Source organism: Papaver somniferum, chromosome 5, assembly GCF_003573695.1.
Source record: "Papaver somniferum cultivar HN1 chromosome 5, ASM357369v1, whole genome shotgun sequence".
Classification (NCBI taxonomy): domain Eukaryota; kingdom Viridiplantae; phylum Streptophyta; class Magnoliopsida; order Ranunculales; family Papaveraceae; genus Papaver; species Papaver somniferum.
In genome coordinates this window covers 142,940,881-142,963,560 of record NC_039362.1, presented here as the reverse complement: position 1 = coordinate 142,963,560, position 22,680 = coordinate 142,940,881, and the positions used below count along the sequence as shown (strand labels likewise).

The 22,680-nt window shown below is 38.1% G+C and overlaps 1 protein-coding gene and 1 pseudogene across 1 annotated transcript; one reads left to right on the top strand and one right to left on the bottom strand.

Annotated features, from left to right (window-relative positions):
• On the top strand, window positions 1-6,009 carry LOC113279771 (annotated as a pseudogene).
• Window positions 6,010-19,392: 13,383 nt separating this feature from the next.
• LOC113279770 lies at window positions 19,393-20,706 on the bottom strand. The gene has a single exon (XM_026528437.1). The coding sequence runs from the start codon at window positions 20,704-20,706 to the stop codon at window positions 19,393-19,395; it is 1,314 nt and encodes a 437-aa protein (XP_026384222.1).
• Between the last annotated feature and the right edge of the window lie 1,974 nt (window positions 20,707-22,680).

Genomic DNA, 22,680 nt, shown 5'->3' with positions numbered 1-22,680 from the left:
ATGGCGGGGAGCTACTGCATCTCTGTTATTAGAATCTTGCTTTTCTTTAGAGTTGTAGAATCGGTGCGTGCAGGTTGGTTATCCAGTTGCTTTAGCTCTTAAACCTTCTTATAAGGGACTTGATATGTTTCTAGCTCAAGTTAGTGTTAGAAATAATGCTCAAATGGATGCTGCATCTGTGACGGAGTTTGCGAGATCAATCTTTGCTTAAAAGGGTTATTTGCCGGGCAAGGCTTTCAACAAAGATTCGATTACAATAGGTTTATGTATTTCACCGTGGGACACTTTGTCTCATTGAGATTTATTAAGACTTTCAAGTTTCATTTTTAGTTGTTCTTATTTCCTTCTTTCTTTCCGGAGTCTTGGTAGCGGCTCAGTGCTCAATTGCGTCAATTCAATCTCGCCGAACTCCCGATGTGAAGTACGGGTTGCTATCTAGAATAATCTTACTTTAATAAAGAAAAGATTTCTTTTTGGTGGTCATGTCCACTTGATAAGATTAAAGTACCCCTCCATGTTTTACATATCACTTATCTCACCATGTAAACTCTAACCTAAGAAAAACGAATCTCTCTTCCTTCCACAACATACAACCAGCACCGTCATCATCGTACCCAGCACCAAGACTATCACCACCACCGCCGAAGCAGCACCAACCGCTGCTCTAATCCCCTCGGTGTTCTATAATTTTCCCGCTGCAAAATTTCGATCTCTACTCCAAGCTTCGACGCCATTAATCATTCCTTCACCACAACACCGTCACCACCACCGTAACCAGCAATGTCAACCACCACCCGCACCAGCATTAAGTACCGTCAAATACTTAACAAGCAACATCAACCACCGTCAAATACCGTCATTCATCTCTAACCTAATCATTACACACCATCAGCACCACCACCATAACCAGGTACATGCATCTCTTTTTTAGTTTCAGTTCCGATTCCAAATGCAATTTCGATTTCAAACCCAATGTAGATTTAATTGTTTTATGAAAAGGAAGTTTCAATTAAACTGATTGTAAAGTTTGGGGTTAACTTGAACTGTGTAAAATATAACTTCTTTTTCATGAACTTCAACTATTTGACAAAATACCCAAGTGAAAATTTTTTAACTAAAACTACTCATTTGGGGATTGAATGTTCAATTCAATATATTCCACCGGTTAATTAGTATATCATACTGGTGGGTTTAAGTAATCTTGCGATTCTTTAGTATAAGGTTTTTACTCTGCTTCACACAAATAAGAGGTAGTCTTTCAAGATTTTTGATGAAACTGTCACTTAAGTACACTAACAAGCTTCATATTGGTTACCAACTGAATGATTTCAGTTCCTTTTTTAATTTGTTACTTAATTAGTTAGCCTTGATGTAACTGTATGTGTTTTATGACGCTGTATCTTTGTGTATTATAACAGCAACACCATTAGCACCACTTTAACCAGCACTACCATCATAACCCCCACCACCATTACCAAAACCGGCAAAGCCATCAACACCACCAAGCCACCACCTTAACCAGGTACATTAATTTCTTTTTCAATTTCAAATTCAAATCCAATTTTATCAAATTCCAAATAAAAGAATAATTTAGATTGGCATCACCGTTTTGGGTTTTGTATTATTTATTGATTTGAATGTTCCGTTTGGTAAATGTCTAAACCAACAAGGTTGGGCAAAAGGTGTTATTTTTCTCTTCCAAAGGAATGTAAAGCAAGCCAAGAACTGAATCATTACTGAGTCATCAAAGTTCTATTGTTTTTGTTTGGATTTTGTTACTAACTCGGTTCAGTGTTGGTGTAACTCGGGTTAGATCTAGGACTCCAAGACAAAAACTAAATGTCAACTTTGATTATTGTCCAGCTTAACTAAATGTCCTAGATCGTGTGGCACCATATAACATTAATGCATTCACATCGGCAGTCAGCGACACCACTGCCCCTGCTGTGACTATTTCGGCAGATATAAGACTTCACCATTTTAGTAAGAAAGCAGATGATATTTTTGTTCAATTGAGAACAAAGAGAACAAAACCAACACGAATCGCACCCACACCATGGACGATAACACACACAGTTTGGCTGTCTTTTCCAGGATCCAAGATGTTTTGTTAGGATATTTTTCAGGGCTTCTCAAGGCTTTGGTAAGCTCCATGTATTGTGTTTTTTTTCATGTCAATGCAATTTTAAAGTAAGAAATCATTGCCATCTGAAAATTCATAAATTCTCTTGCGATTTTTAAGATTAGGTTTTTTATGCATACATCAATTAATTTTCTAGCAAAAACAAATTATATGGTCCAAAAAGTGATATTCATTTTACTGGATATTTGTTTTTACTGACTAATTTTTATGCTTTTGCATTCGTTCGTTCTTAACCCTCCATGCTACAGAGGGAGAAAATACCGCTTCTAACTGAACTTGGTTACCATTTGTACATATAGAGTTCACTCTGTTGAAAAGCATATCCTGTTAGAGTGTTAGATTAATATTGTTTTTGCTAAACCCTACCTTTAGCATTATTCCGTTGTTTCTGGTCCGGATCTTCAGAAATCAAAAGGCGGGATTTTAGAGTGTCAGATGTATATATACTCTTTACGGTTTGAAGTTATTTGTGTATCTATCTATGTTGAAATACAGGTGAAGCAATAAACTATTCTCAGAGAATGAAGTTGTACCCAAATATTCATGTTAAATCAGCACTTACATTTAATCTCACTGTCGACTTATATTTATTTCACTATTCCTGGATTTAAGTTTTGAATCAAAGGCACATTATCTGAGACATCGGACATTAGGGAGTTGCGTCGCTCATGTGTTTTTGCTAAACAGATGGAAACCCATAGCGCAAGTGATTTGTATTTGTGCAAAAGCACATGGGAACCCATTGCGCAAAGCCGTAAACCTCAAGTATTCCTTATTCTTCGAGGAATAACACATCATGTTGTAAAATGAAACCTTTTATATTTAAGGTAAGTGACCATCGCTGCCGCCACCACCATCATCACCGGCTGCCGTTGCCAATATCATGCCATTATGGCAGAAATTATCTACTAGAGCAAAAATCATGGATTGAATACTCTTATGTTGAATTGGCACGACAAGTATCATGCATGCGCATAGCCATGACTGCAGACTACATCTAAGCCTCTAAATCGTGTAAAGAAAGTAAGCAACAAACTCTCCAAATACTTGATATCCCGCCCACATCATGTGCTTCCGGTTTTTAAAAACCAGTAGGCAAGTGCATTGCTCATGCGTTTGATCCAGTTACAGTTCCATTTGATGAGAATCTTCGTGGATTTGCTGTTGATTTACCTGATACAGATCGTGTGCAACGAAATGTTACGGGTTTTGGACCTGAACAGATCTCGGTCTCTCTATCTGTCTCTTACGATTCTGTCTCCATTTCCTGGATTACAGGTATCAATTTTCATTTTGGGTTCCATTATTGCAAATTCGTATACTTGTATGAAAATTCTGCTTATAAAGCTGAAATTGGGCTGGTTATTGTTACATGTTTGTGTTGTGTGTTTAAGCTTATCTGTGTGTTTCTTGAATGAAAATTATAGGGGAATATCAAATTGGGGATAATGTAACGCCGTTGGATCTGCAAACTGTTGGGAGTTTAGTTCGTTATAGTTATGGAACGTTAAACTCTACATGGGTGCGGGAAGTTACTGGTTATTCTCTTGTTTACAATCAATTTTATCCTTTCGAAGGTATTAAGAACTACACTTCCGGAATTATACACCATGTTCGTCTCACAGGTATGTGTGTTGCAGCGTTCAAGGGAGGTTAGTTTTAAGGTGTTATTTTCATGTATCTCCTCCTTATTATGCCCTTTTACAGGCTTGAATGCTAGCACACAATATTTTTATCAATGTGGAGATCCTTCTATACCAGCTTTGAGTCCTGTGCTCTCTTTCAAGACCATGCCAATTTCTTCTCCTACGAGTTACTCTGACAGGATTGCAATTGTTGGAGATTTGGGTCTGACATACAACACAACATCGACCATCGACCACCTGATAAGTAACAACCCTGATCTTGTGTTATTGGTTGGTGATGTTTGTTACGTGAATCTGTACCTTACAAATGGTACTGGGTCTGACTGCTATTCTTGTTCGTTTGGAGATACTCCTATCCATGGAACCTACCAGCCTCGTTGGGATTACTGGGGAAGGTAAATTCGGAACGCATTCTTACATTATTCTTGAACTATGCCTTGTTGAGAAATATTTATATCTGGCTTTTCATAAGCTTCATTCTGTTGTGTTCTCTGTATGTGACGTCTGATATGCATGTTCAGGTACATGCAGCCTCTGATATCTAAACTTCCGATAATGGTGGTAGAAGGCAATCATGAATTAGAAGCCCAAGCTGATAACAAGACATTTGTAGCTTATAGTTCTCGCTTTGCATTCCCTAATGAAGAAAGTGGATCTTCCTCCACATTCTATTATTCATTCAATGTAGGTGGCATACATTTCGTTATGCTTGGTGCCTACATCGACTATAACAAGACAGGTAAATTATGTTTTTCGCTGCCGTCTTCTTTCAGCTATAACTCACGTTGATCCAAAGAGAATCACGGATGAATGCTTTACTTCATTTTTAAGTAGTAAATACTGCTGAACTATAAAATGGCCTAATCTTTATTCCATCACAGGGGAACAATACAACTGGTTGGAAAAGGATTTGGCTAATGTGGACAGATCAGTAACTCCATGGTTGGTAGCTACATGGCACGCACCGTGGTACAGTTCCTACCAAGCTCATTACAGAGAAGTTGAGTGTATGAGGGTGGCAATGGAAGACTTACTCTACTCATATGGTGTTGACTTGGTTTTCAATGGACATGTAAGTCGGAAAAGTTTTATTCTTTTACGTTAATTACTCTCTATATCATTTTTTTTCTACCAAGTATACTGAAGTTCGTATATCATAATCGAAACTAGATTTTGACTGGATTGTCTGAGTCGCCGCCATTCACATTTCTGTCTGAATGGTCTCTTCTAGATCAACATGCTAATTTATTTTATTTTCAAGAAAAATTAGGTCCATGCCTATGAAAGGTCAAATCGTGTCTATAACTACACATTGGATCCATGCGGTCCTGTTTAATTACATCACTATTGGAGATGGAGGCAATAGAGAGAAGATGGCTGTCAAACATGCCGATGAACCTGGTAACTGTCCAGACCTATCAACAACACCAGATGATATGGGTGGCTTCTGCGCATTTAATTTCACCTCAGGCCCTGCTGCGGGTAAATTTTGCTGGGATCAGCAACCAGATTTCAGTGCATACCGAGAAAGTAGCTACGGTCATGGCATCCTAGAGGTACTCCCTCCTTCCTTTCATTGTTTTGGCTCTGTTCTGGATAAACGCGCAGTTTTGTGCCAGGAATCCTAAATGTTATAGAGTTTTGCACGCACAAGCTGGGATCTGTCGATACCACCTTTATATTACACCAGCCCGTGGGCTCACATGAATATGATTTATCGGCCAGTATATTGTAAGGATGCTTTCCTCATTGTGATGTTCCTTGCAAGTTTCCACCTTTAGAGGATCTCAATTTTTTGCCATTGGCAGCTTCAAAAAACTAAATAAGAGCACAAACTGACAATGCCTTATCATGTGTGTTGCAGATGAAGAATGACACACATGCATTATGGACATGGCACCGGAATCAGGATTTGTACAACAGTTCTGGGGATCAGATATATATTGTAACGCAACCTGATAGGTGCCCCGTCCATCCTTAGTGATCAAATCTCGGGCTGTATATCATTTGTTTCCCAGCAGATGAGTAGCATACAGTTGGCTTCAGATGAAACCCCGGACTTCCAGAGGGGATTATAGTTCAATACTAAGTCCCGTATAGTCTACGTTGCGGCTTTTAATTTTTCTTTGTTGCATGGGCTCGTGGATAGTTGTAATAAGCATATGATGCAAATGAGTGTATCCATTTCAATATAAATGTACGAAGGGGAAATTAGGCTCAGACCCAACCCATGGATAACCCATAATATGAGGCCCTTAATTAAAAAAAGTTTAAATCTAGGCCCCGAGTTTTTAAAAGACCTTGATACCCTTATGCATATTGTCAAGCCCATAATTAAATAAAATTTAAATCTAGGCCCAAAATTATAATGTAGGCCCGAAATTAATAAAATACAGTGTGAAGGGTAAACAAAACAATGCATATGGCAGGTGAACAGAAGTTACACATCTTGATATGGTAATGCAAAGTACACTTGTATATATATGCAAAAATAGACATCAAAAAAAAAAAAGGTTATTACTTTAATATATTCATTTACAATAATTTCTTAGCATGTGTAACTAGAAGTTACACACGCATCTGTTTAGTGTAATTGGAGAGTTACATATGTGTCTATCTAGTGTAACTGAGAGTTACACATGCAGCTAACTTGTGTATTCAACGTCAACTCCAGTTCCAGCGAGACCATTACCCACGTTTAAGCAAAAGCTTATGAAGTATCTAAACCTGAAATACACAAACAATCGGTATTTATACGATTAAAAGAACGGACATAAAACAATGTATATTCAGTTTCACAAGCATCTGACTAGTGTAGATAGCGGTTACACATGCAGAATTGTGTAACTGAGAGTTACACATGCATATAAATGTGTAACTAGGAGATACACATTCATCTGGCTAGTGTAGACTAGCAGTTACACAGCATATGACTAGGTAACTAGAGTTACACAGCATAGGTAGTGTACCCAATCAGTATGTGTAAGTAAAAGTTACACATCTAATAGCATGTGTAACTGCAGATACACATGCATCTGAATATGTAACTAGGAGTTACACATGCATCAGACTTAGATATGTCAACATAAAATCAGCAAATCCATCTCTAAATGAATAACACTAGCAAAAACGAGAGGTGACTATCAAGCAATTACCAGCATAAAATAAACAGTTAACCTTGCAAGTGAATGAAAAGCTCTTAATTAAGATATCACTGCTTCAGCAGAAATACGTTGTTAGCACTGTATAACAGAAAAACGTTTTATTGCGCTAGTCTAGATGTACCTAAGCAATTTTCATATTATCGATGACGACGGACATTTTAAGCAACAGAAAGTAAAGCTTCAGACAGTAATTATACTGGCAGAATAATACAAACACCTGGGAACCTTGTGCTAGCACATTAATATCGCAAAAAATGATCACACAACTGATTTAGCAGGGTATAGATATGAACCCAGGAAAAAAAAAATGCATGTGTAATCAGTAGTTACACATGTAAACAATAGTTACACATGCATATTAGCATAAGTTACACATACAATCATCATGTATAACTAGAAATTACACATCTAATTAACATGTGTAACTATAAGTATAACCTGCATCTAATTAGTCTAATCTGCATCCACTACTACTCCGTACTACTAGGACTTGATGTTCTTTCCTCAATTTCATAAATATAACCACTATAACAGATATAAGTTTCATAATTCGGTTACATATGCATATCCCATCAAATTAGCATGTGTAACTATAAGTTACACATCTAATTTGCATGTGTAACTAGTAGATACACATTCATTTGGCTTGTGTACCTAGAAGTTACATATTTAATTAGCATGTGTAACTACTAGTTACACATCCATAGTCTGCCAATGCTAGTTAAACGTGCAAACTGTCATGCATATGGCTTGTGTGATGTGCAGTTATACAGATGTATGAGTTAAGTGAAACCATTCCAGACCTATATCCATATACTACCTTTCAATAAAAATAAGTATCTAGTCGTAAGTAATCAAGAAGGCTTACTTGATAACGGTGTTCACTTTATCTGTCTGGATGTTGTACATCTTCTTGAAAGCATCCTTGTTTTCTTCTTGTTGTTGTCTTCAATCTTCTTCATTGCGGACTCGGTGGTGAGTGGGTATTTCAGGATTTGGTAATGGTCAAGCTTGTTCCTTGGTAGTGCACTAATACATTGGTACTTGTGATTCCTTGCCTTCTGCAATGTCTTTGGCCTGTGAAATGTGACTGATGTGCAGATGTTCTTAGCCTTCTTCTTAATGGTTGATGCTCCATCTTTGACAGCCTTGGAAGCTTTGTTAGCCAGCACCTTGGGGTCAGCCTTCTTAGTAACTACATGACAAGCAAATGATATCAGTACCATAGCAGCTAGAACACTTCTCATACAAATGAACAAAACAGGACATCCAAAAATAAAAAACCAATGGCCACAGAATAGTCAAATCTATCTCATAACTGAATAAACTAGAGCAAGTATACAAAACTTAATAGTTCACCCTTACAGAGTTACAGATTCTACAAAAAGAAGGTAAAATTAAAAATGTTACAGTTAAATAGAAGTTTCATGTTAGGTTACATATGCATATCCCATCAAATTAACATGTTTAACTATAAGTTACACATCTAATTTGCATGTGTAACTAGTAGATACACATTCATTTAGCTTGCGTACCTAGAAGTTACACATTTGATTAGATGTGTAACTACTAGTTACACATATATAGTCTGCCAATGCTAGTTAAATGTGCAAACTGTCATGCATATGGCTTGTATAATGTGCAGTTGAACAGATGTAATGTGTAGACCTATATCCATATACTACCTTTTGATATACATTCATTCAACTGAAAGCATTGACCCCTTTGATGTAAATTACAAAATCCATATACTACCTTTACAAGGATGCATAAGTCAACAGTAAAAACCAATCATTGATAGGGATGATACCGTAGTAAATTTATCAGAACAAGTTAACCTTGATCACAACAAAAACATAAACATTTAAAAAAGAAGAGAACCTTGTGAAATCAGCTAATTACCTGTCACCACTAGCACCAGTAGTAGAAACTTAAAATAGTTCATCATTTATCTTCTCATCATCTCCTTCAATTCATCAATTCTGAAAAACACCACCACTGACTTCAAAATACTCCTTCAAACCTGCTCCAATACCACCACCTCTACCACCACATCCTCCTCATACTCCTCCAGAACCTGCATCTCCACCATCAACACCACCATAGATTCGTTAACCAAACTCAACATATGTAGTCAAGATAAGCAACATAAAAACACTAGCTGAAATATTCTTGTTCCTCCATAAGAAAACATCAGCAGCTGCAGCAGCAGAAAATTCACAACACATTAATCATAACGAAAAATCTAAGCATTCATAAATCAACCAATCAATTTTACTAAAATAATTTTGGGCCAGATCGTAACAAAATAATTTCTCAACTCTCAAATTCAAAAAGACATGTAGGTGGACTGTAAAGTAAACAAATTGATATATGAAGTAATGGTGATCTTTAACTTGTCTTATCAATTATTTGCAGAGGGAAGTTCACTGGCATCGGAAATGTGTTTGTTGGATAAGCTACATGTTATGTTTTGTTAGCTATTGCGGTAATTCTATTCTCTTACGATGATTGAAAAGGAATACACAGATGCATATCTTGAAGTTTACCTTCAACAAACTCGACGGTTTCAAATTTCAGTAACAATCTTGCTCAAACAAATAAGCTACATGTTCTGTGATTCTCATTACCTTAAGTCAATCTATACTTATGTACCTTCGCAAAAGATAGTTTAATTCAATATAATCTTATAATGCTTGTCCATGAATGCAAGTTTCTGATTTTCAATTGCTAAGACATGAAGCAAAGTATATCTTTAGTGTTTCTGTTTTCAATTACTAGGACAACATTGACCAAATGAATTTTCAGAAAAATAAGGCTCTTAATAACTATATACATTGTTTACGTGTATGTGTGGATTGCAGGGAGTGGTGGTGTTGATAATGATACCAAAAAAGTGGTTAAGCAGATGAGGATGGTGTTGTCTAGTGAGCTTCAGGTAAACATGACTCCATAAAATTTGATTGTGATTGCCACATTTCTAGGTATCTATATATGTTGGCATATGGATGTCTAACTGCTAGTTATCCGAAACCTGTAACTAGCAGGATGTGTAACTAGCAGTTACACATTCTGGGATATAAAGTTTATGTTATGTATATTGCAAGTTCTTATGAAAAGGTATATCATGCATATTAGAATGACTAGATAACATTGTTCGGCAGTTGCTTTATGGCCAGCTTGTTCTCAGTAAAGGACCATCATTCAGTTTGGATGAGGATCTAGCAGTAACTACCAGGATGTGTAACTGCTAGTTACACATCCTGGGATATAAAGTTTATGTTATATATATTGCAAGTTATTATAAATACAACTATAACAAGCTTGGTAATACCCAAATTCCACCTTCGTAAATCTAATCAGATCCACGAAATCAATCAGTTCAGCTACAAAGTGAGATACCGATCAATATAACTTCAATTTTCACATGTTTAATATTTAATTGATTCATACATCCTAATCTAAGTATACAAAAACACAGAAATCACATCCACTCAAACCTCGATAAGATCACAGACAAGCAAAACAAACTAAACATCTAGGAATTGACATCAACTTTACATACAAACCCCAATCAAGTGCATCGATCATGAAATTAACGGTAAAACAAATCATTATCCACCTCCAATAACATGCAACTAAGTCCACTAAAACCAGATCAGAAATTATTTCAAATCCAAACAAAATCAAACCAAATCTAGAACTTCAAGCTCAAAATTCAACCTCAAAAAACCTAGATCAACCACCAAACTACCAAACAAATCTACAAAAAATCACAAAAAATCAGTAGTGAGATTCTTACGCTTTTCACCACCAAAGACATGATTAACAGGTTTCTTCCTTCCCAAGAGGCGATTAATAGCAGAATGAACACCTTTTGCTGATGAAGATTTAGGTACTGACTGATGTTTAACTTCCTTTTCATTATCAAAATCAGATGAAGACGATGATGATTAATCATGTGAATGAATCTTCTCTGATATCTTCTCCATCAACGATGAATGATTTTTACGAAATCTCCATTGAATCAAATCAATTCGCAAGGTGGAAAATGAATCTCAGAAAACCCTAGAAATGGTTTCTCCACAGATGAGAGAAAGGAAAGAGAGAGAAAGAAAATTTAGAAATGAAAATATCTACTGATTTTATTCTTGTTTAGATAGAAAAGGGTAAAGTTGTCATAGCGAAAAAAACATTTTCGTTATGAAGCCCTAAAAATGAAAGTATTGGGCCTGGAAATATCAAAATATGAAAGTATGGAGTTGATAGTGGATGATCCATTTTGTGGGGCTTCTAAATATTGAACCCATATAGTAGGGTGGTTCTAGTATTTTTCACATGTACGAAACAGTGATCCGTAGCGGTCATGAGATTGTGTGTACTAGTGATTGTTAGTCAAAAGAAATGTTCAGATTCCAGTATCAAGAAAGCTAATGGTATATGCATCATGCGTAACCGAATAAGCAATTGTCAAAACCTTGATGTGCAATTTAGTGTGGTTGCTTTGCAAAATGTAGGATTCTCAGCATCAGTGTAGATACCAAAATACCATACTCGACATGTGACGCCAAATGAAGGCCGGAGTAGTATAACATTCCTAGGATAGTCAACATACTATCTTAACTTAGTTTCCTTAATTTGTAAGTAAATGACATTTTTGTAAATTCATTTCTACTCTCTGTACTTAAGAAAATATCTAAGAGATAGAAGGGGATCAGATTATATTTTTCTCTAACTCCATCTTCTTCTCCAAAACTAGATCTAAAAGAGCTCCAAAAACTCATTAATGGAGTCTTACCTTGTAAATCAAGTAATCATAGTGAACAACCATGGATGTAGATCGATTATGATCGAACCATGTAAAAATCAAGTGTCGTCTTTACATCATAGTACATTTATTATTATTTTTGTGAGTAATAAGTTCAGATCTAGAAATTGTTTTTGGGGTTTGAAGTTGAAATGAGTCAAGAACAAGAGATTCAACACTTGGGTGAAGCTATGGATTTTCCGTAGTTACATTTTGGCGCTAGAAGGAGGGGGGACTGAGCTCAAAGGATAAATCTCTTCCTTAATCTATTTAATATTATGTTCAACTATTCAGATCTGGAAGTTTTGAGCAAAACTTTGGGAAAGTTTCATACACACTAAAACGAAGAACAACGAGAACCCCTTCTCGCCAGTAACACGAAGGAAGAGCTCAGTTAGCTGGTCGGACAAATACGCCGAAGAATCGAATTTGTGTGATACAAAATTCATGTAAAAACTGGTTAATCCAGTAGCACGAAGTGAAGTTGCACGCAAGCAGCAAACTCTTATCTCGTCACAATGATTGAGTTCATGGCAAGGCCACTTCGTGGAATGTTGAGAACATACTCCGTGGAATGCTGAGAACTTCGTGGAATGCTGAGAACATACTTCGTGGAATGTTGAGAACTTCGTGGAATGTTGAGAACATACTTCGTGGATGCTGAGAACATATTTCGAACGATTAAAGCTACTTCGTGGAATTAAAGCTACCTCGTGGAACTTAAAGCTACCTCGTGGGATGAAAGCTACTTCGCGGAACTAAAGCTACCTCGTGGGATGAAAGCTACTTCGCGGAACTAAAGCTACCTCGTGGGATGAAAGCTACTTCGTGGAGCTAAAGATATTCCATGAAACTTAAAGCTACTTCGTGGAACTTAAAGCTATTTCGTGGGACTTAAAGCTATTTCGTGGGATTTAAGTGAGACTTAAAGTTACTTCGTGGGAGGCCAAAGACAACTAACGGTGCCAAAGCCAAAGCTAACGAAGAAGGAAGGCTAAATCCAACGAATTAACGCAATCAACGGTTCACTTCGTCAACCCCAGTGACCCAGGCATCTCGTGATTACTGCATATAACGAGTAATCAGGAAGTAAAGGAAGGCATACTCCGTTAGTAACAAGAATATAACGAAGCCAAAGCTTGATTCGCCAGAATATCATTAGAAAAGGACAAGTTTGCAAGACTAAGGAAACATTCGGCCACACCAGGAGCAAGCAACGGAGAATGATGACTCACGGAAGCAATCGACCAAAGAAGAAGGTGGTAAGATGAGAGGCGAAAGAAGGGCTAGGGCAAGCATATGGGTCGATGACGGAAGCTACGCCATGTGGAACGTCAAGGTTTTAATTCACGATGATTGATAACGAGCATCCAAGGACGAAACAAGGCAATCACCCCTGCGAAGTTGATAGTTCCAGCGAAGCTAAGACCAACCTAAAAGGGAGAATATGATGGAAGGGAAGACGACTGAAAGGGGCGAAATCAATCGGTTCACAAAACGAGAGATAGGGAAAATGGAAGGGAAGACGACGGAAAGGGGAGAAATCAATCGAAAGATAGAGAAAGAAAATGAGGTACAAGACAGACCATTGCGTAAAAAGGAGGTATGAATTTCTACCCTTTACTTGAAGGGAAGGAAGTACAATCGATCCAGCGATGCAGAAAAAACGGAGGAAGAGTTGCTTCGTGCAGAAACTCCAAGGAAGGAATAAAGTCGAAGTTGCACACTTACATCGCCAGTGACGAGCTAAGTGAACCAATAGCAAGGAAGAAAAGTTATAGCCGAGAGCCGATGATGAGCAGTGGAGAACGCCATAATTCCAAAGGTTCAAAAGAAACTGATTGCAAGCCTTAACCACCTAGCCAGTAAAAGAAGCGTGTACTATTGCAAACGGGGGAGCAACCATGGTTGGAAGAGCATTAATGGACAACGGAAAGGCGGAAGGGATGAACAAGCGTAGGACTCAACGGCTGAAGCTATGTCGTGAGGGGCATCAACGCTCATCTTAAGGATGATTGAAACGGAGGATCGGCGACATCAAGGAGTCATGCAATTCACCTTGTCCCCACAACCAATCCGGAACCGGCAAAGTAAAGCAGCTTGCGAAGTAAAGAAAATCATGACCTACGAAGGGAATTTATGGATATTCTAAGGAGAGGTAAAACGGAAAGAGGAGAAACGTCTGTTACGGGAGAAAGGCACAACGAGAACCAGTGGCAGGGCGGCGGTAATAACAAGAATAACTTCAGAGAAAGATCACTGAGACTATCGTAAAAGAGGAATCAACTCACCAAGAGATGAGAGAGAATGACGATAAGGACGACGGAATCCACTCACGAAGAGATGGGAGAGAATGTCGATGAAGACGGCGGAATCAACTAAAGAGGAAGATCCGTGCAAACAAAGAAAGATGAGATAGTAATTACACTTCATCGAATAGCTCCAGTGTGACCCGAAGAAGACAAGTAAGAGAACAAGGAAGGATGCGACGATGTGGAGGTAAGGATGATTGCAGTACCAAAGAGGAAACGCGCAAAGCCGTAGATATGATAAATTATCGACGGAGAGGAGGAAAGGGTGATTGCGGTTCCAAAGAGGAAACACGCAAAGCCATCGATGTGATAAATCATCGACGAAGAAATAAATCAACTCCAACACAGCGAACATACTAACTCATACTCGGGGGAGTATCTCACTTGGATATTATACGAACTAAGGTGCAACGAGGATCCGGTTCGGATAAAGCCGCAAAAACAACGAAGGAAAATACAAGTACGAGAATAAGTAATTCGAGTTCAGCGAAGCAAAGTGAGCGAGAGGTAGAGAACGAATGAGCACGAGTGACACGAACTGAACTTGGAAGTCGCTTACACACGAATGACATCTCATGTACCAGCAGCGAACTCCCATCGTAGAGAGATAAGCTTTTGCTCAATAAATCATAACAGCAACATCAGTGGAGGAACTGGAAATTTCACTTAGGGGTGGCTTAAGCTTATTAATTGGGCTTATTTTTATCATCCCAAGTAAAATAGGTAGTGTAAAAAAAGGTTTTTGGGCTTTTAGGGCTTGCTTAAGCCAGCCCTAGTCTGGGCATAGATCCGCCCCTGAGCAACATAAATCTACAAGCGTTAATGATATGCAAAGATTAAGAGAAGAAAGCTACGAGTCAGTAAGAGCAAAGAAAAGGGGTAAAATAAGGCACATATAAACAAAGAGAAATATTTAGGCGAAATAAGACCTCAAAACAGGCGAGTAAGACCTCATATTAGGAGGCTGATAAGACCCACGAAGTAAAACAGTTTCTAGGGAAACTTAAAACCTTCGCCTAAGAAGGCTGAGAATCCACGACATGCACCCTAGTTCGCATGAAAGTGCAAGAGGCAAGACCTAACGCATGTCGTGAATAACTCTCAGAGAGATAAGCTAGGGGCAATGATAAGACATATCCGTTGAGGGTCCCTTGTTATGATGGCCTTCAGTAAGGGGTGCAGAAATATGACCAAGGCGCCGATGTATACGGTTGAGCTGCGGGTGCCTGGGACGTCTGGAGCGTTACCGGCCATGTTCGTACGGCAGGTATTGGATATGATGCACTCGATCCCAAAGAAACCTCACTTAGGGTGTGGCTTCGTAACCCCAAGCCATATCGGCGAAGGTGATAAGAAGTCACGAAAACAACTGACTGTCGTAATAACTGGATGGGAGGAGACCAACATGCATGTTAGGGTTAACCTCCTTGAAGGGGCAATCAGGGGAAATATAAAGGGATGGAACCCTCTATATTAGGGAGTTGTTTGACCAAAAAAAACGGCAATGTCATGGGGCTAATGTTCATGGGAACAACTAGGCCTGTCGCATTTTCGCGGAGAAAAATAAAATAAATGTTAAAGCGAGGTAGATGGATTATTATTCGAATTAAGATCCTTCAAAAAGGATGAGGCAAAATAATACCTTAATTAGGAGGCGCAATAAGACCTCGTATAGCCACATACAAGTAGAAGATGAGGGCACGTTAAGTCCTACTCAACAGGCTGGTAAGACCCAATAGATACAAGTAGAAGCCAACAAAACCTAACCCATAACAATTTACAACCCCAAAATATGTACAAGAGGGAAGAGAAAGAAAGCAAACAAAAGCAAAAATAAAAGAAAGGGGCAAAGCGAAGAAGAAGGTAACAAAGCGAAGATAATCCTGAAGAGGAGACGTAGCCATATTACTTTGCATGAAGACGTAAGGCATCAAACAAAACGAGGGCAAAGGCAACAAAGGAGTATTATATTACTTTCGCTTTGGATAGCTTAAGTTCCTTCATCCATCAAAGCAAAAGGAGGCACACATATAGCGGACAAAGGAGGTATGCTCACGACAAGGGAGATATGCTCACGAGGACGACGGAGGAGGGCAAAGAAGGAGGAAACGAAGAAAGGGATCTGAAGGGCATTGGAAATAACAACGAAATAAATCGGACACACGAGGAAGAGCTTCGACAAGAAGAAGGAAGGCCTGACGAAGTGAGAGGCAACCGTCGTGCAGAAAATGGAAGAAACTTGAACCAGGAGGTCTTGGACGAACTGCGAGATATGAGGACGTTGATAAACAAATCGTGAAGAGGTGGTAGGGTGCAGCTGGCGGAGACAGTAGAAGAGGCGTACAAATATCCATTCACCCACGAGATAATGTACGCGAACATCCCTGAGAAATGTGTGCTACCAACGCTCGCGAGTATACTCAGCGGGTCAGAAAGTGTTGTGCGACATTTGAAACGGTACACTCTTTCATTGATGCAATGGGGACGAAATGATGCGGTATTTTGACAATACTTTCCTGCGAGCTTACCCGGGGAAGCATTGGCATAGTTTGATGGGATACCTGAAAGGTCAAGTTCATCGTTCAAAGACTTACATAGGATATTCCTGACAATTTATATAAGTAACAACATGTTGAGGCCAGAGATGGAGACTCTATTCAACTTAAGAAGGAGACCCATGGAAAGTCTGCGAGGGTTAGTAACGAGGTGGAGAATGGTATGCAGCTAGCTAGCAGGGAGAGTTGACGAGAGAAATTTCATCTTAGCCTTCGTGAATGCGTTGATCCCGACTGACCTGTTGTGCATTCAAATATTCATCATCCGAAACTCGTTAACAATGAATAAATTGAGTGAGTATCATGAGGAATACGTAGCCCTGGAGGAAAAGATGAGGCAAGTTAGCGAGGTTATGCCGATCCCGACAATAGAAGGAGCTTCTCGGCTCTTACCAAGAATGATACACGTTGAGGAAGACGACTTAAAATACGAGAAAGATGAGCCGTCGAACGTAATCTCTGCGTAGTGGGTAGCTGTGTCGAGTGGATAACAGGAATGTATTGATCAAAATCTTAGGCATGAGGAGTCAAGACGAAGGAATCATGATTCACGGAATAATAACGCGGTATACCAGCAAAGACATAACCAAGGACCAAGGTTTGGAGAAGGCGAATCAGTGCGAGATAAAGCCGAATGGAAAAACGACGAAGGAAAAGGAAATGACAGTAATCGAAGAGGAAACACCTGTTATCAAAAGAAGTGAACCCCACGAGGACGATTAAGTAACGTCAAAGGAAAGGAAGCGCGAAGTTCGAGCAGCAAGAAAAAAGATGCTCACGAAGAAGGAAAAGATATGAAGCGTTTAAAAGAAGGGTTGTATCAAGGAAAGAACTTGGAGCAAGGGCAAAATTGATGAGGCAAAGAAAGTAACCATGCAAAGAGCCATGAACGAGCGAAGATCAATGCATGAACGAAGAACCAAAACCATGCGATAAGGAATCGAAACCACACGAAGCGAGATCAACACTCTCAGGACTAAATGAGTTAAGTAACACACACCTACTCTGTACATTTCATTTTATCAACTTTAGGTAAGCATATTACTCGTGTTCGTCCATCGTATAAGCATTGCATAAACGTTTTCGCCACATTCATTATATATATTCATTGCACACGCTACATAATACGTCTACTCCAAAGAATGACTCTTTTTACTTCGCGAGAAGACAAGGGCAAATGATCAAAAAGGGTTACTTCGCATACTTCGGAATTCTTACTATTTATACTTCTTGAAGACTATATTTGTCGCCACGAATACTTCTTGAAGACTATATTTGTCGCCACGAATACTTCTTGAAGATAATTAATGAAAAATACTTCTTAAAAGATACTTCGTGTACCTCATACTTCGTACTTCTTATACTTCATGCCTCGTATTTCGGGAATGATACTTCCGCGCGACATCAAAGTTTCGGAACTTCGCAAAAAAATAAGAGGCAAGTATATACTTTTCAAGTTATTATTCTTTCTCTCGTTCCTTCATCAGCAAAGGTCAAAGTCATCCACTCAAGCACCACACGTCTCGCTCCAAGAACTATACCAAAACGGATTTCTCTTTAAGGATCGCTCTTCAAGCAATACTCAAGGATAAAAGGGCAAAATGTAGATGCCAAAATACCATACTCGACATGTGGCGCCAAATGAAAGCCGAAGTAGTATAACATCCCTAGGATAGTCAACATAGTATCTTAATTTGTAAGTAAATGACATTTTTATAAATTCATTTCTACTCTCTAGTAAAAAATCTAAGAGAGAGAAGGAGATTATTTTTCTCTAACTTCATCTTCTTCTCCAAAACTAGACCTAGAAGAGCTCCAAAAGCTCATTAATGGAGTCTTATCTTGTAAATCAATTGATCATAGTGAACAACCATGGATGTAGATCGATTATGATCGAACCATGTAAAAATCAAGTGTCTCCTTTACATCATAACACTTTTATTATCATTTTTGTGAGTAATAAACTCAGATCTAGAAATTGTTTTTGGGGTTTGAAGTTGAAATGAGTCGAGAACAAGAGATTCAACACTTGGGTGAAGCTATAGATTTTCCGCAGTTACAATGAGTATTTTCTTTTCCGTGAAAAGTGAAGTCTTCAGTTCCCTCAAACCCACAGAACTCAGCACTTGCACTTCAGCATATCACAGGATAAGCATTTTCCTGTTGGTCACCACATCAACTCATTTGTTTCCACAAAAATAGATTTCCAACTCGTGCATAGCTTCTTTTTCCACCAGGCTTCTCCAATTCCAGTAATAATTTTGGAACCATGGCAACCACAGGCCTCCACAATCCATGTCAATTCATGCAATCCTTCCCTGCTTTTCGACTTCTATGATTCTATTTAGACGTAATTCTGAAGTTGTATCTAAACACAATAATAATCACTACCTTTCTCTGCAATTGATATATACAAACAACAAATCATTGCCTTAACTTTCTAAGTCATCCGAATATCCAACTTAAACTAAAAGATCCAATAACTAGCAGATAAGAAACCCCCCAATGATTCCACCATGAACGTCAAAAGAAAATGATGTGCAACAAGATAGATACATAGAGAATTTGTTTGTACATAGTGTTTCATTATTGCTTAAATCAGTTGAAAACAAAGAGAAAGACAAAGAAAAGAGAGAGTAACAACAAAACCAATTCATGATTCTGTTTTCATTCTATCACAAATTGTTATTTCTTTTTATTTAATCTTTTTTTTTATCTTTTACTAAATGGATAACACTATTCATTTTGATTATGATGATTGTTTTTCAGAAGATATCAAGAATTTCCAAAATGAAACTATTGCAAAGAGGACAGTTACCCCTGTTAACCCATAGCTTTCTTGAACAGAGTCTGCAAAATGTATGTCCACATGGTATGAATGCTGCTCCTTTGGGTCTTATCATACACACACAGCACTTGTATTCTTCAATAGTCATTCCTGCTGATCCTTTTTCTTTATCACTGTGGAGGACTTTATCTACCACAATTGCCTGATCTTGATCATAACCTTCTTCATCTTCAATATCCATCAAATCCTGTCTATTGTAATCCACTGTCTCTTCTAACAAAGCCATCAATGAAACCCTTAATGGCTGATTTTCATTAACTACAACAACCCCTCTTTGATTTTGATTCTGAATTGGGGTTTGGGTTTGATTTTGATTCTGAATTGGGGTTTGGGTTTGGGTTTGATTAGTTGGACTTCCTTGTTGATCATCTCCTTCTACTGCAACTTGAAGAACAGTACTAGTAGTATCTGTAGTACTGTTTTCTTGTAATTGGGCATCTACTGGTGATGATGATGATGACAAAACTGATTGTTGTCTCTGTTCTTCTCTCTCAGCAGCTAATGCAGCTGCTAATCTCATGATCACAACTGGTTCAGAAGATGATGAAGCTAGACTAGAAGAAACTGTATTTCCTTGTTGCTCATTAGAATCATTTTGGAAATGATCAGTAACAACAGTTGGGGAAACTATTGAAGTTGTTGTTTGTGAAACCACTGAGAAAGAACTTCTTCTTCTGATTCCACTGTTATTAGGACTTGAAGAATATTCCCCCACCATCCCACCACAATCATCATCAGAAACAACAATCGGATTACTTGATGATGATGTTAACCCAGCTGCTGCTGCTGCTTTTCGGAGAAGAAGACGATCTTTGAATGATTTCCAACTCTTCTGCTGTTTATTACTATTGCTGTTGCTGCTGTTATCTTCTTCAAGGCTGAGCCCTCTGTATGATGTTCCTGATTCTTCATCTTTAATGATATCCATAAGAGTTCTACTTGGAGTTCTAATTGGTGGTTGTGGAAGCTGAAATTGATTATGATTATGATTTGATTCATCACTGCTGCCATTGTTAAGAACATTAATATCTTCACAACCCAGAACTGCACCTAGTGTTAATCCAGCAAGTGAATTTCTACCACCACCACCAACATTAATACTACTACTACTATTATCTTGATGATGATCATCTCTTACTCTTAATAGATCTCTGAGATTTAAAGATGTATCAAGAATTGACATTTGATCAGATAATGTAAATCTCCTTCTAAAACCCTCAATACAACTCATTTTCTCCTAGAAAAAATGAAATCAAAATGGAAATGAAAAATTATAACATCTCAAAAAGAAAAAATTGAATCTTTTTACTGTGTAGCATCGGATTCTTTCCGTTCTTGAAACGAAAACCCAGATCTAAAATTTCATTTTTTCAATTTCCTCTCTTTATTTTGTCAGTAAAAAAGAAGAAATGTCAGAGAAACAACAAACCCGGAATAAGAATTAAAGAGAAAGACAAAACGAGAGAAAGAAGAAATAAAAAGGAGATGAAATGAATACTTGGAAATCACCCACCACAAGCACAAAAAGCTAGAACAAATCTCAATATTTCATTCATTCATCCCCAGAAAAATCTTCAAAAAAATCTCACAGTTTTTTTTTTTTATCACTGCCTTACAGCGGACGTTAAGGATCTCTCTCAGACTTTGAGATTTTTCTCTCTTGTTGTTCCTCCTTTCTCAGCTTCTTCTTCTTCTTGTAATCATTTCAGAAAATTTTCTTGTCTCTGGTTTTGGTTTCTCTGCTTCTCATCTCAAGCAAAACAAAATTTTGTGTGAGAGAGAGATATTTTTGAGGTTTTAGTTTTTTGAAAGAAGCCGACAATGTAGCTTAGATTTCTGTAAAAAGATAGGTCTTGGGGCAACCCCTTTATATCGGGATATGTGTATAATTTTATTGTTAATTTACGTATTTACCCATGAGATGAGATTAGTTAAGAAGACTTTTTGGGAAGGAGTCGGTTAATTTGGTTAGATTCGAACCTATACCATGTTGTTGCTAATTGGATGGTGGGATACCCCGAAAACTGTCCACCTCTGATTGTTGTTAAGGTGGTACCATTTTGACTATTTGTCACGTAGGGATGGAGGGTCTACATTTGTGGATATTAAGGCCGTGGTCCATGGAGGGGATACCAAACATGTGCATCGGGAAGATTGTAGGTGCAGCGTGCAGGGTCTATAACTGAGATGGGACGGCTAGTGTTGCAGAAAATAGAATTGTTATTGGGAATTTGGACTGGAAGGTGCCTAAAGAAGAGCGAGTTTCGGAAAGAGACTAGTCCACTCACTAAAATGAGTCAGTACTGTGAAACAGTGGGAGATGGATCTCGTCCGACTAAGTTCCATGGGTTAGATTTAGCTGCTAGACAAATCAAAAATGTTGTAGTTCAAAAAAGAAAAAGAAAAATATTGTCTATTTGTTAATTCCAGTTTTCTCCATATGAACTATACTAACGAATAGTTGCGCTGAATGGTTCAACATAATCAAAATCACCTTTTCGTGGAATGATTTAGCACGTCTAGATTTATTTTTTGATTTGACGGCTGAGATTCGTTGCGCTGAACCATTCAGCGCAGTTTTCTGAATCTACTTTTCGCTGAATTATTCGGTGTAACTTTCTAAATCTACTTTTCGTTGAATGACTCAGCGTACCTAATATGCTAGATTAGAACTACCACGGGACTTGAGAGGTTATTTTAGCTGGCGTGGACTTCCAATCTAAATGCTAGATTAGAAGATCATAGGACTAAGTCTGACTCAAATCTTGAGTATTATCAAAAACAACCCCACTTCCTTGTAGCGGTTCACAAAACCATCACATTAACTTCTATCAAAATGGTCGCCATACCGTTGATTAGGGAGTTATGTCAGAGTTAAATCAGGCCATGGAAATACCTAGTTGTCCCTCGATAAAGTGGGATAAAGAGTGTTGGTGGTGTTATTGTTGTTGTTTTTGCTGCCGAAGAAATTAAACGCGTTCAAGATCGTTATATGACACCAGAACTTCAGCCCGCATTCAAGATCGTTACATCATATTTCCTATAAGGGTTTACCGCTTCCTCTTTAGGTTATAGCCAATATCATCACCATCACTTCAACAAGGGAAAAAGGGTATTTAGGACCAAAACATGACTGTTTTTTCAAAACAGTTAACCCGGATGGAAAAAAATTCTTTTGTTAATCGTAATTAAAGGTGTGATGATT